We start from the raw sequence: 13,882 nt of genomic DNA on the forward strand, positions 1-13,882 counted from the left end.
GAACGGGGGAGGGAGAAAGGAAGGTCTGTTCATCCAGCAAACATGTCTGCAGCAGAGAAACATGCACATTTTCACCATTTATTAAATATTAACCAAGTTATACTCTAGTCTAGAGTCCTGCAAGCCTGTCGGGACCCGACCAGAAGCAAGCTCTGAACATTTTGCTTTGTGAATTTCACCCTAGAGCATGACGTCTCAGTATGTGCGCAGCTAGAATGGAGGAAGTGTGTGTGTGTGTGTGTGTGTGTGGGAGGCAACACTCTAGGCTATGGGTTCTCTCACGTACCTATAGCAACACTGAAAGCGCAAACTCTCATTGGTTGTGTCATGAGTACATTAGCCAATGAACCACCAATGAGTCGAGGGTTTTTCTTATAGACAGAAGACTGTCACACACTCACACACAAACTTTGTGTGTGTCTGTGTACACAGCGAGTCGAGAAAAGTAGGAGCACTACTGTAGAATCGGCGTCATTTCTCAAATAAATTGCCCTGTAATTCATATTGATTCCCAGACCTCCCATATCAGTTTATTATAAGACGCGTCTTTTAGTAAAGTGGACGATTCTCCATATTTTACGAGACGGTTTGTAACCACGGCAAGCCGACAATTATCAATGTCAAATTTTCACAGTAACATCATAACAAACAGTGGCTGGAGGAAGATTTCTTACTTTGTGATGTGTGTGTTGAAGTCCACAGCTAAAGGGCTGTACATACTGTCTCCGACCACCGAATTGTCGTCGGAAAGTTCCGACTTTCTGACATGCGTGCCGCTTTCCGAACTCAAATTAGGGGTAATCCTTTTCAGAAGTTGCGAGTGATGTCATTTTGTAGTTGAACCGGACCTTTCTGACGCAAAGTTCGGTGGTCGGTGATAGTATGGAATGCCCTTGAGAGTGTAGCTGCTGTGAGCACCAGTGAAAGCCATGCACGAAAATATTTAATTCAATAAATAAGGTGCCGGCCTGCCGGGCTTCGGGCCGGGCTCGGGCTGTAAATAGCAGTACCAAACAGGCAAGGGGCCAGGCTGGGCCTGAATTCCATGGGCCAGGGCCCCACATTTCAGTCCCCTGCAGCGCTCTACTCTAGTCACTCAGTATTTATTTGAACGATTAGTGCGTGTACTATACGGTACATGCGTGCTCTGCAGTCCAGGGAAGTGTCTATATTAGAGATGCCATGACCTTAGCATAGGGAAAGCCTTTATGACCAAGGTCATTAAATACCAACCAATCATACATACTATCTCAGAGCTACTGTAGGTTATAGCTGACTGTTGGTGCAAGATTGTTTATTTGTATATTTGGCAGCCTAGAACATACCCACAGACTGGTTGTTAGAGGGCTTCAACAACTTGGGATGTCCAAAAAGAAGGCAAAAAGGCTGGCAAAGTATTTGCTGTCTCTGTTAATTGGCAGCCGCCATATATGGCAGAGACATACACAGTATGCCTTGATTTAGTGAATGTAAACTTACCTCACCTAACCATCACCATATTTGTGTCCCTTTATGTTTATCCTTTATGTGGACCTAAATAAATGGTTCAAATGTGTGTGTTGTTTACACATGGATTTGTTTACCTGTGTTTAATTTTACAGCGAGAGCCAGAGTCCTTGGATATTGAAGATCACCTGCAAGGCTACCTCATCAATGTGTCCACCCTGCTACTCCTGGTACTGCAGTTCTGTAGTAATCTGTAGTAGTCTAACCATTAAACTGTGAAAGCATCCGTGTCATTTTAGATTTTCTCATTGTCTATTCAAAAATAGCAGATATACAAGTACATCTGCATCGCCTTTCTGGCATTCCTGAAAATATTGCGATAACTAGTTATTTTAGAAGGAATTTGTAGAATCGGCCTTAGAAAAGGCCTTAATGGGTCAATATCTACCAGTGCTTCCCTCAAACAGTGGTGTCTGTGCCAAAGGAGATGGAAACAAATGACCTTTGGCTGTTGTAATCTGACGTTTGATTTCTGTGTTTGTTCATCAGATTGGCATAACGTTCTCGGCAGTGGTTGGGGTGGCCATATACCGTATCTGCATGCTGACAGTCTGGTCCATGAACCCTGACCCTGAGGCCAAGGCTAGTGTCAGGATGACGGTCACCACCACTGGAATCGTCCTCAACATGCTGGTGGTTCTGGTGTTGGAGGAGATCTACGGAGCCATCGCTGTCTGGCTGACTGAGCTGGGTATGGTGACTGTCATACTGACTGTGCAACTGTAATCATTTGTGTGTGTGTGTGTGTGTGTGTTAGAGATGGGACTGTAAGCCATATTATCGTTTATCGTGATAAAAAAACACTCTTGATAATCGTATCTTGGAGATTAAATGTTTTCATGAAATCGTCCTCCGTCATGCACTGTGATCAATTCACCTTTTATTTGCCGAGCTGCATATACAGTAGCATTTAAACCCTCTATTGTATGTGTACTTGATACAGTCTTTTTGGAGCTGTGTGAAGCACAGGCTCCCTATACGTGGCCGTGTGGGTCTGTCTGTCTGTGTGTCTGTCTGTGTGTGTGTCTGTATGTAGCCTGAACTTCCTAAACTTCGGCACGCCACTAGTCCCACAGTTTTGCCACCACACACTTGCGCCATATGTCAAATCGAACGGCTTACTCGGGAATCGTGGGCTATTACTTTTCTAAGAGAAAGGTTCTATAGTTTAATTGATATTAATTTATTAGTGAATTAATTTTCCCCATTGACTTATAATGGGAATCGCAAAAACTCACATTCAATTATTTGTCTCTCGCAAACCATAGGGGCTAGAGTTTCAAGACTTGGAGAGGAGGTTCATAATGATTTCAAGGATTAAATAAAAAATAATTGTGTCATTTGGCCGCATGGTGGCGCCATAACACCCCACTTTACGTTTTGGCCTGTAACTCTTGAACCGTAGGTCGGAAAATTAAAAATATTTTTTCCCTGGATTCCTTGGGTCATGACGCATCTCCCCATATAGGCCACGCCCATTTGCGCCATGATAGATTTTCCGCCATCTTGAATTTTCTCCAAAACACACTTTTTGCTCCTTTTCCTACATATTTTCTTCAAATGTCACAAAAATCGGTACACATGATCCACACACACACACACACACACACACACACACACACACACACACACACACACACACACACACACACACACACACACACACACACACACACAGCTCCACTTCACACGGGTGTGATTTTTTTTCACTCTATACCAAATCTCTTTGCCAAAGAATAGCCCATCTACAAGCTCACAATGCGTCGCATCACGGCGCGTTGTGAGCTTGTAGATCTGCTATTTTGGGATCTCTCTCTCAACAACCATTGTTGGAGTGCCTGTGAGCAAGGCACTTAACACAACTACTGCCTCTTAATCTGAAGGTTTGCTTGGTGCCTCGGTGCCACGCCGTTTCCTCCATAGGCCGCCGCTATTATTTTGAAGGGCCGGAAGGGGGTTGTTTTTGTTTTTTTGGATTATCACTTGACGGCAACGATTACGTCATCTAGTCACATGACAGTGTGAGCCCAGAAGAGAACATGGCTGCGCCCAGCTTTTGTGTACAAGTATGGAGAGTGGAGACCATCCTTTGTATAAGAATGTCCCTTTTGGAGAAAATGAAGTCTCTTTATGGGCCTCTCAATGGATTTACTATGGAGGACGTTAACTTCGCGTGCACGCCCGACGTGCGTTGTAAACAAATCGCGGACATTACCGATGCGGGCGGGACCGGAGCAACGTACAGTAAGTAATAATATCTTTACTGTATATACAGTAAGATTGACAGTCCTCGCCGTCAACGGCGCCATGGTATTAACCCTTTCACTGACGGTGAGCGTCGTCAAGGGCAGCAGCAGAACAGTTAAAACCAGGATGGCTGATCTGGAGCGGCTTAGTGGCCAACGATAAAAGAGTGAGCATCGTGTATTGATTTGAAACAGGAAGTTCATTTTAAAGAGTCCCAGTACTCAGTCAAACTTACATTGCAGATGTTTAGGGAGTCCACCTAACAACACACTGACACAAAAATGTTATCTGAATCAGTACATGTGCTTCCTTGACGTGCTACTAGGGCATTCACGAATAGTGATTTTTAGTATTCGAATTATTCAACCCCAAAGTATTCGAATAGTCTTATATTCGAGAGGCGAACATTGTGAAAATAGCCGATCTACATGCTCACAACGCCTCGCAATGTAGATCTGCTATTTTCACAATATTTATCTGCGGAACAGAGTCACATTAAATGTAATGCCTACAATTCCAAGTGCTTGTCAGGGTGGGGGTCCCCAGTTCAAATATGTTTATTTTGGGGGTCACAGCCTAAAAACTTGGTTTGAGAACCCCTGGTATAGAGCATTAACAAATTCATCCACCAGGGGCATTGACAACTCATTCTTATGACTTCCTATCTAGCCAAGCTTTATAAACTATATATTTTTTAAAGAGAAAACAATACAACATTTTAAATAAGCGAATATTCTACTTAGGTGAACAACGTCGAATAGTGACTTTGATATTCGAATTGTCGAATATTCGAATATTTGGTGAATGCCCTACCACACACTGATACAGAAATGTTTTCTGAATCAGTACATGTGCTTCCCTGACGTGCTACATTCTGGTGTCTCTCAGTACTCCTCCCTGAACCGGCCTTTGAGTCTACATATACTATAATCACACTGTAATCAGCGTATGATGCTGATTATAGTGTTGAGAGCACAGCTTGTGTCGCTCTCAAGCCTGATTTATACTGTGTTGCGCGCCAGCGTCACGTGCCACAAATTGCCTACAGGTATATCTACAGGCTCACATCGCGTACCATGATCTTGACATAAGGGACAATCTACTATCGTACAGTTAGGTGTTCAGATCCTGGACTCCCAGCTCCCCCTGTTACTGCTGGTTCTCTAGTTTTCTAGTTAATGATTTACTTTGGTGCCCCCGATCATGGAAACCAGGTGAATAGATCTTTCTGGTAACCACTGTTAGCGGAGGACAGGGGACATGTGACAGGGATAAGAAACTATATGGAATCGATGAACAGGTTTTGGGGGTCCCTGCTTCATCTGTCTCTCAACTAAGGGGTCCTTGGCCTGAAAACGTTGAAGACCCCTGATATAGATTATATATGAATATATCTTACTACATAAAATGTCTGCACACACAGACACTTAATATACAAATAGTATACACATAAATACATGCACACATACACATATACAGTATATATATGTTGCACTTGTGCACTATGAAGTGATCTTATCTATACTGTATTTATATAAAGACTGTCTGTGTCTCATTTCCATCAGAGCTTCCCAGGACAGAAGGAGAATTCGAGGAGAGGGTGATCTTCAAGTCGTTCTTCCTCAAATCCATGAACGCCTTTGCTCCCATTTTCTATGTGGCCTTCTTCAAGGGCAGGTGTGTACAGCTGCTTTCAGTCTGTCAAATAACACAGAAGACACACCATTCTTAGACCCCTTACTGTACTTCACCTCATCTCCTTCTTATGTTCTCTGGTTGTCTGCGTCCCTCATCATCCTGTTTGTGTTCATACAGGTTTTCTGGGCGGCCTGGGGACTATATTTACATCTTTGGAGACTATCGCATGGAGGAGGTGGGTTCACTTCCTCACACACACACGCACGCACGCACGCACGCACGCACGCACACACACACGCACTCACGCACTCACGCACGCACGCACGCACGCACGCACACACACACACACACACACACACACACACACACACACACACACACACACACACACACATGCATACCGGTCCGGTACATGCATGTAAGGCACATATCACATAAATATACAGAACACAGGGGCACACGCACATATGAGCATGTAAGCATGTGTTTGCACCCAAAATGACCAGTATGTGTGTGTGTGTGTGTGTGTGTGTGTGTGTGTGTGTGCGTGCGTGCGTGCGTGCGTGCGTGCGTGCGTGCGTGCGTGCGTGTGTATGGTGCGTGTACTGTATGTGTGTGTTCCACAGTGTGCTCCACCAGGCTGTCTCATTGAATTGTGTATTCAGCTCAGTTTGATCATGTTGGGGAAGCAGCTCATCCAGAACAATGTGTTTGAGGTCCTCATACCGTACGTATTTTAAACTGCAGCTGTCTATCTATCTATCTATCTATCTATCCATCCATCCATCCATCCATCCATCCATCCATCCATCCATCCATCCATCCATCCATCCATCCATCCAGAGGCCAATATTGAAAATATGATTTTTTTAAGTAACTATAATACTGTAATTGTGGTCGTTTGAGAACAGACATTACACAAGCTATTCTTTGTCCTCTTTCACCTTGTCGTTCACGCCTTCTGTTGCTCCAGGAAGCTGAAAAAGATGTACAGAACCATGCAGGAAAAGAAGGTAAAGAAGAACAGAGGTGCAGAGGATGAGGATGAAGAGAAAAGGCCAAAGCAACAGTTTGACAAAGACTTTGCCCTGGACCCCTATGAGGGTGTGAGCCCAGAATACATGGAAATGAGTGAGTTTGTATGTTTCTTATTCCAGCGTTCTCATTCATTCACTCTCATCCTTCTATGTGGAGCTAAAGGCAGAACATAAAGCCAGATTATACTAGAGTACCCTTGTAGGTTAATGGTTACTATAGAGCAGGGGTGCCCAAAAGGTAGATCACGATCTACCAGTAGGCTGTGCAGGTAGAAGACATGCCCTTAAAAATTACAAAAAGTTATGTCTTAACAAAAATCACAAATGCACCCATGGATAAAAAAGAGACTATTTTCAAATAGCCGAAATGTATATATGGCTCTCAAGAACAGATGTAGTGATACACTAGGATCAAAACAGAGAGGGAGCTGTTTTCCCCTTTTCTTTGATGATTGCTATTCAGATTGATAAGGCTGGAGTTGTTGCATGTTAATAACTATTAGAATCTACAAAGTAGACTAACTAGTAACTAAAGTTTTCAAGTAATTGTAGTGGAGTAAAAGTAAAAGTTTTGCGTCTGAGATGGACTATGTGGTCCATTTGCTGTTTACACACAACATGCACAAACTTTGAGTGAGGAGTTGTGGGTATCCTCGTGTGGCCAGGCTGACAGATTCGTCTAGTTCCAGGCTAATTTCAAGTCTGGTTGTGCATCACGTCGCCGGGCCGCAGGCACCAAAAGTAGCAAATGTACATGCTCACAACATGTTACAGTACATCACAGTTCATTTGGAGCTTGTAGATCTGCTACTTTCAATGACACGACACTGCGCAAATCAGGCTTTAACAGCCAAATAAGTTTAATTAGAGCGCATTCCAGTTCACTGCCGAAATAGCTAATTTATACCAGTAAGACTCCCTAATCGGGAGATAAGTGACGTAGCGTGCGTGATTTTAGGGTAAAATGTGTAGGAGTAGTGTCCAAAAATGTGTTTGAAGGAATCGGCCTGATGATGGCGCTATATGGGAAAGATCCATGTTGATGAAATGAGTGTAGACATACTGTGTACCGATTTGCGTGATTTTAGGGCAAAATCTGTAGGAGCAGTGTCCAAAAATGTGTTTTAAAAAATCGGCCTGAAGGTGGCGCTGAATGGGACAGATCCATGTTGATGACATGAGTGTAGACATACTGTGTACCGTTTTGCGTGATTTTAGGGCAAAATGTGTAGGAGCAGTGTCCAAAAATGTGTTTTAAAAAATCGTCCTGAAGGTGGCGCTAAATGGGACAGATCCACGTTGATGACATAAGTGTAGACATACTGTGTACCGATTTGCGTGATTTTAGGGCAAAGGAGCTGCGTCCAAAAATGTGTTTTGCAAGAATCGGCCTCATGGTGGCGCTAGAAGAGGGTCATGTCATGTGTGAATTGATGTGTTGTTGCGACCGTCAGGGAGCAGTTTACTATGAAAACCTCCACCGGCCGTCCGTCCGTCCGTCACACGTCACACGTCACACCTTTGCCCTGCTCATATCTCCGCATCAGTATGACATCACACCACATGTGTACACAAACCTTTGTGTACGTTGCTGTGGCAACAGTCTGTTGTTGCTGGTCTGTTAGTGTACGTTAGCAACCACCTTAGCAACCATGGTTTTACCCTAGCAACCAACTGTTTACCCTAGCAACCAACTGTTTACCATAGCAACCATGTTTTTTTACCCTAGCAACCAACTGTTTACCATAGCAACCAGATACGCAGAGCAGGGATCTCCATATATGGGCATAAACATGTGACATCACACTGATGTCAGATACTCAGAGCAGGGATTTCTCCATAATATATGGGCATAAAAGGGATTCTGTTAGGGATCTCCATATATGGGCATAAAAGGGATTCTGTTAGGGATCTCCATATATGGGCATACAAGGGATTCTGTTAGGGATCTCCATATATGGACATAAAAGGGATTCTGTTAGGGATCTCCATATATGGGCATAAAAGGGATTCTGTTAGGGATCTCCATATATGGGCATAAAAGGGATTCTGTTAGGGATCTCCATATATGGGCATCAAAGGGATTCTGTTAGGGATCTCCATATATGGGCATAAAAGGGATTCTGTTAGCTGTTAGTGATCTCCATATATGGGCATAAAAGGGATGCTGTTAGGGATCTCCATATATGGGCATAAAAGGGATTCTGTTAGGGATCTCCATATATGGGCATGAAAGGGATTCTGTTAGGGATCTCCATATATGGGCATAAAAGGGATTGTATCCCAGATGATGCCCTGTTAGGAGATCCACACTAACAGAATCCATATATAGTCCTACCGACAGCTGCTATAAGCCAACCCTGGCGATAAGGTCTGAGTCGAAGAAATGCTTCTTTCCTGGCAAGAATTGCCCCTTTATACTGTAGGGCTCGTTTGTGTATTGTATGACATCACGCCACATCATCGGCTGAGGACTGTGTGATGTCATCATATCTCCATATATGGAGACATAAGTTGCTCATGCCCAAATATGGGCTGGTGAGGTCAGACTTAGTGTGATGCGTAGGTTATCTCCATATATGGAGATTCAACTTCAATGAGTAACCATGGCAAACTGTCAACTGCCCGTATGTCTTGATAATTGGTAAAACAAACTTTTGGCCTATTTGTGGAGATAAGCGACCAACGGTCGCTTATCTCCCGATTAGGGAGTCTTACTGGTAGGTTGTAGTTTGGCAGGCAAGGAGTGTGTGTGCAAAATTTGGCATGGATCGGGGCAACGGTTGCGGAAATATGAGCAGGGCAAAAGTGTGACGTGTGACGTGTGACAGACTGACAGACAGACAGACAGACTGACAGACAGCTGGTCGAGGTTTCGATAGTAACTGTGACCTGACGGTCGCAACAAAATCAATCAGCAGCATAATGAATAACAAAACAGCCGGGTCCACCAGAAAGAGACACTGACACTCTAATAATAATACAAAATAATATGGTTAATGCAGTCTGTACTTCACAACATAAAATTACGTTTTCATTGGAGGTAAAAGTGTTCAAAATTAAATACAAATTACATTTGGTCTGGAAGAAAAAGTGTTGCCATGGCAATGCTGGCAATAATTACAGTGGCAGCCATGGCTACATCTGTGTAGCTGCATCTGTGCGTTGCTTGGCAACCATTCTGCTAAATGTCGCTGAAGAACTAAATTGCTTGGTGGAAGAATGGTTTTTCCTTATCAGTGGTGGCTCACCTGGTTGAGCACGTATCAAATCAAGGCTCAATCCTCGCTTCAGTCGGCCTGGCTTCCAATCCAACCTAGGCCCTTCGCTGCATGTTATTCCCTCTCTTTCTACTGCCATTCCTGTCTCTGTATACATTGTCACTGTTAAATAAAGTAGAAACTGACAAGAGAATACTCTTTTAAATCAATTCACGCAATTTTAGTTGCTGGTATATATATGTACTGTAGGAACCATTTTATAAAAGCAATAATTTGTTATTATTTACATAGAACGGCTAAGGATGTTTGCTTGTTCGCTGTTTCAAAAATCATTGTAAACCACAGCCTGTATTGCTTTATTAATAGAGTTCTGTTTCCTAAGAAAGAAAAGACTGCTACAAGAAAATTGCCTCAGCCTTTGTTTGTAAACACAGTGTGTTGAGAATGATTGAGAATGTATGTGTTTGCAGTCATCCAGTACGGGTTTGTGTCTCTGTTCGTGGCCTCCTTCCCCCTGGCCCCGGCCTTTGCTCTGCTCAACAACGTCATTGAGATTCGCCTCGACGCCGCAAAGTTTGTTACAGAGATCCGCCGACCAGACGCTGTGAGATGTAAAGACATAGGTAAACAATGCTACGCATGGCTTCACTCCACCTTACACCAGTGGTTCTCAACCTTTTCAGCCCGCGACCCCCAAAATAATCTTATTTTAACTGGGAACTTCGGTTCTATTGTGAAAATAGCTGATCTACATGCTCACTGCCTCTAATATTTGACAATTTGGCCAATGTTTAATTCGTCATTTTAGAAGTATTAAAAAGTCCATTATCACTTTAGAAATGTGCCTATGCCCTCTATACACTTAAACTTTATGTTGGCTTGTTTTCTGTTGAGTGAGAAAACAATGTTGCACGTTAAGTTAATCCTCTGGGGACCCCCTCAAAATAATTTGGGGACCCCCCTGGGGGTCCCGTCCTACAGGTTGAGAACCACTGCCTTACACTATCCTCTGTCAGTCTCTGTGTGTGTGTGTGTGTGTGTGTGTGTGTGTGTGTGTGTGTGTGAGTGAATGTTTAATAAAGTTGTCCTTGCATTTTTACTCACCTTCTTTACCTGGCCTTCACGCCCTCAATTTCTTTCTATCTCACTGTTTCTCTGTCTGTCTGTTACACACACACACACACACACACACACACACGCACACGCACACGCACACGCACACGCACACACACACACACACCCACGGACATGGACACCTGTATACACGGACACGTGGATACACACATTTCCCTCTCCTTTTTTGTCTCTTTTCGTGATGCATGCAATCTCCAGGGATTTGGCACAACATTCTCTGTGGGATCAGCAAGTTCTCTGTCATTACAAATGTAAGTGAGCGCATGTGTGTGTTTAGATTGTCTCTAGAGTTTCACATTGGGCACTGAGACACACTTAGACCACAGCATTCCTTGCATGCAGGGACGTGCTGGCCATTGGGAAAAGCGGGACAACTCCCGAACGGCCGGTTCATTCCCGGCCGGTCCAGGCCGGCCATTAGGAAAAAATCGAACTGTTTGCACAAAAGTAAAAATTAAACTGTTTGCACAAAAGTAGTGAAAACAGCAGATCTACAAGCACACAACGCCTCGCACCGCGAGGCGTTGTGTGCTTGTAGATCGGCTGTTTTCACTAGTGTAAATCATTTTTAAAATGATAAATACAAAACAAACGGTTTTGGGCATAAGGTTTCCACCCGACAACGACGAAATTAACTCATGTAATTGGCCCACTGGCTTGTCACTTGTCATGATCTGAAATGGCAAATCTTTGAGTAGCAGCAGCGCTATAGAGAGAGATCTCTCTCTATAGCGCGCAATGAGGGCCTCTACAACTCTTTTTCCCGGGCTGAATCAGGGGCCCAGCACGTCCCTGCTTGCATGATAACTCTTTCCCCTCGAAGGTTTTCAGTGACATCTTCCTTTATCTCATGTCCAGTATTCAATGTATAAGCTTCATTTATTTAAGTTCACTGTCTATACATATTCCCTTTTTGGAAAATGTGTGTCGCCTACACTGTATTTCTTTGTTGTACGTTGTGTAAAGATTTGATTTAGAGTTGGGTTGGTGGCCCACCATAAATAATTCCCAATGCTTAAAGGAGGACTTCACCACTTTTCAACCTATCTTCATAATAATAGGTCCTCACTAATGTTCATAATAAAATAGCGCAATTTTTTTCTACTCAGTCCAAGTCTCCTAGGAGAGCTGTGGGAAGTTCAGAATCCATCGTCTTGTGACATCATCATTTTCCACAAAAAAGAATTAATAAATATTTTTGAAAGAAATATTTAGATTTTTATTATCGCGAGAACAATGGCTTCCACTTTAACATTGCAACTTTTCAGGAATAGAAAACCTGCAGTTTCTATTAGCTTGGATTCCCAATCGATGATGTCATAAGACGATGGGTTTCTGACCTGCCCAAAGCTATTTTTTAGTGAGGACCAATTATATGAAGATAGGCTGAAAATTGGTGAAGTCCTCCTTTAAAGATTATTATGTGATGGATCACAGTTTAGTGTGACTGATGGATGTCATCAGGATGGCGATGATTCCTACAGGTGATCAGGTGATCTCACGCAGCATTGTGTATCCCCCTTTCTTTCGGCTCCAGGCTTTTGTCATCTCCTTCACGTCCGAGTTCGTCCCTCGCATGCTGTACCAGTACATGTACAGCGTGAACGGCACCATGACAGGCTACACAGAGCACTCGCTGTCCTACTTCAATGTCAGCAACTTCCAGCCAGGCTCAGCACCGACGTCCACGCTCATCACTGGGGTCACCGTGTGCAGGTCAGGCTTGATTGATTGATTGAATGCTTTATTAGAGGTTCACATAGGAAAGGTACAGGACAGTACAGTTCAGATACAAGGATTTAAACCAGTGGTTCTCAACCTTTTCAGGCCGCGACCCCCAATATAATCATATTTTAACTGGGGACTCCCCACACTGACGAGCACTAAGAGTTGAGGCATTACATTTTGTATAACACGGTTCTATTGTGAAAATAGCCGATCTACATGCTCACAACGCCTCGCATTTTCACAATTTCTGCCTCTAATATTAGGACAATTCAGCCAATGTTTAATAAAAAGTCCTTAAATTATCACTTTAGAAATGTGCAGATACCCTCTATAGCAGGGGACCCCCCAAAATAATTTGGGGACCCCCCTGGGGGTCCCGACCCACAGGTTGAGAACCACTGATTTAAACAACAAGAAAGCACAAGGGCTTGTTTACGTTGTGGTCGTTTTGTACTCAATTCAAGCTGCTAACCTTGAACAACCTTAAGACCTTAAAACCCACTTACCCTTACGCTGCATGAACTTTGACCTTTTGGTGACCTCAAGGGATGACTTCAGCTAGAATAATATTTTAAACCTGAGTATGCATATGGCTTTGCGTTTCCTGTGCGAGCTGGCGGGAACATTCTAGTATGTTAATAAAATATAAAACATGACTCCATCTGTCTCTGTGTATTAGGTATAGGGACTACAGAGACCCGCCCTGGGAAAAGGATCCCTACTCATTCTCAAAACAGTACTGGTCTCTCCTCGCTGCAAGACTGGCTTTTGTAATCTTCTTCCAGGTATGGAAAGATTGGATTATTTGTTAAGACTTCCTATGAATGTATGCAGAATGCCTCGGCGAGGTTGTGCCATGTCTTGGCCATCTGGCCATGATTAGCCTTACCCCTCTTGGACCAAGCGCCACACAGACTTTTTCCTGAAAAGTAACTGCTTTGTACATACAAGGTTTCCACCCGACAGCAACAATATACCAGTTTTTACTCTGTAGTTTGAAACTTAATGGATTCAGTTTAATGTTGGGTGTAAATAAATTACAACATGTTGTGTCAATCAGAGAAATCATCTGTCTCTGTCTCTTCAGATAATATATTGATTTTCTTAACATTTTAGATTAACCACTGGAATCATGATCCTATGTACTTTAGAGGTCAAAATAGAGCAAAAACGAATATTTTTATGTTACCTTTTGCCCCCAAAATGAAGGATGATGACCCAAATCTGTGCCATTGATCATTTGTAAATATTTCTAATTAGCACTATTGGATTTCTTGACCATAGAAATGTTGATTTAGCCACTAGAATCATGATCCTACATAATCTAGAAGTCGAGATATTGAAAAACGAATATTCAAAGGTCACCATTTT

The 13,882-nt window shown here is 43.1% G+C and overlaps 1 protein-coding gene across 1 annotated transcript in view; it reads left to right on the forward strand.

Moving 5' to 3' along the window:
* The window catches only part of ano2a (anoctamin 2a), a 41,704-nt gene that overhangs the window by 24,607 nt on the left and 3,215 nt on the right, over window positions 1-13,882 (forward strand). The window contains exons 16-25 of the mRNA XM_080736921.1: window positions 1,602-1,676; window positions 1,996-2,197; window positions 5,319-5,430; window positions 5,569-5,626; window positions 6,018-6,118; window positions 6,365-6,522; window positions 10,120-10,272; window positions 10,982-11,034; window positions 12,321-12,499; window positions 13,191-13,296. Coding sequence (XP_080593047.1) covers window positions 1,602-1,676; window positions 1,996-2,197; window positions 5,319-5,430; window positions 5,569-5,626; window positions 6,018-6,118; window positions 6,365-6,522; window positions 10,120-10,272; window positions 10,982-11,034; window positions 12,321-12,499; window positions 13,191-13,296 — 1,197 coding nt within the window. The remainder of the gene's footprint in view (window positions 1-1,601; window positions 1,677-1,995; window positions 2,198-5,318; window positions 5,431-5,568; window positions 5,627-6,017; window positions 6,119-6,364; window positions 6,523-10,119; window positions 10,273-10,981; window positions 11,035-12,320; window positions 12,500-13,190; window positions 13,297-13,882) is intronic.

Source organism: Nannobrachium achirus (genome assembly GCF_963921795.1).
Source record: "Nannobrachium achirus genome assembly, chromosome: 11".
Classification (NCBI taxonomy): Eukaryota; Metazoa; Chordata; class Actinopteri; order Myctophiformes; family Myctophidae; genus Nannobrachium; species Nannobrachium achirus.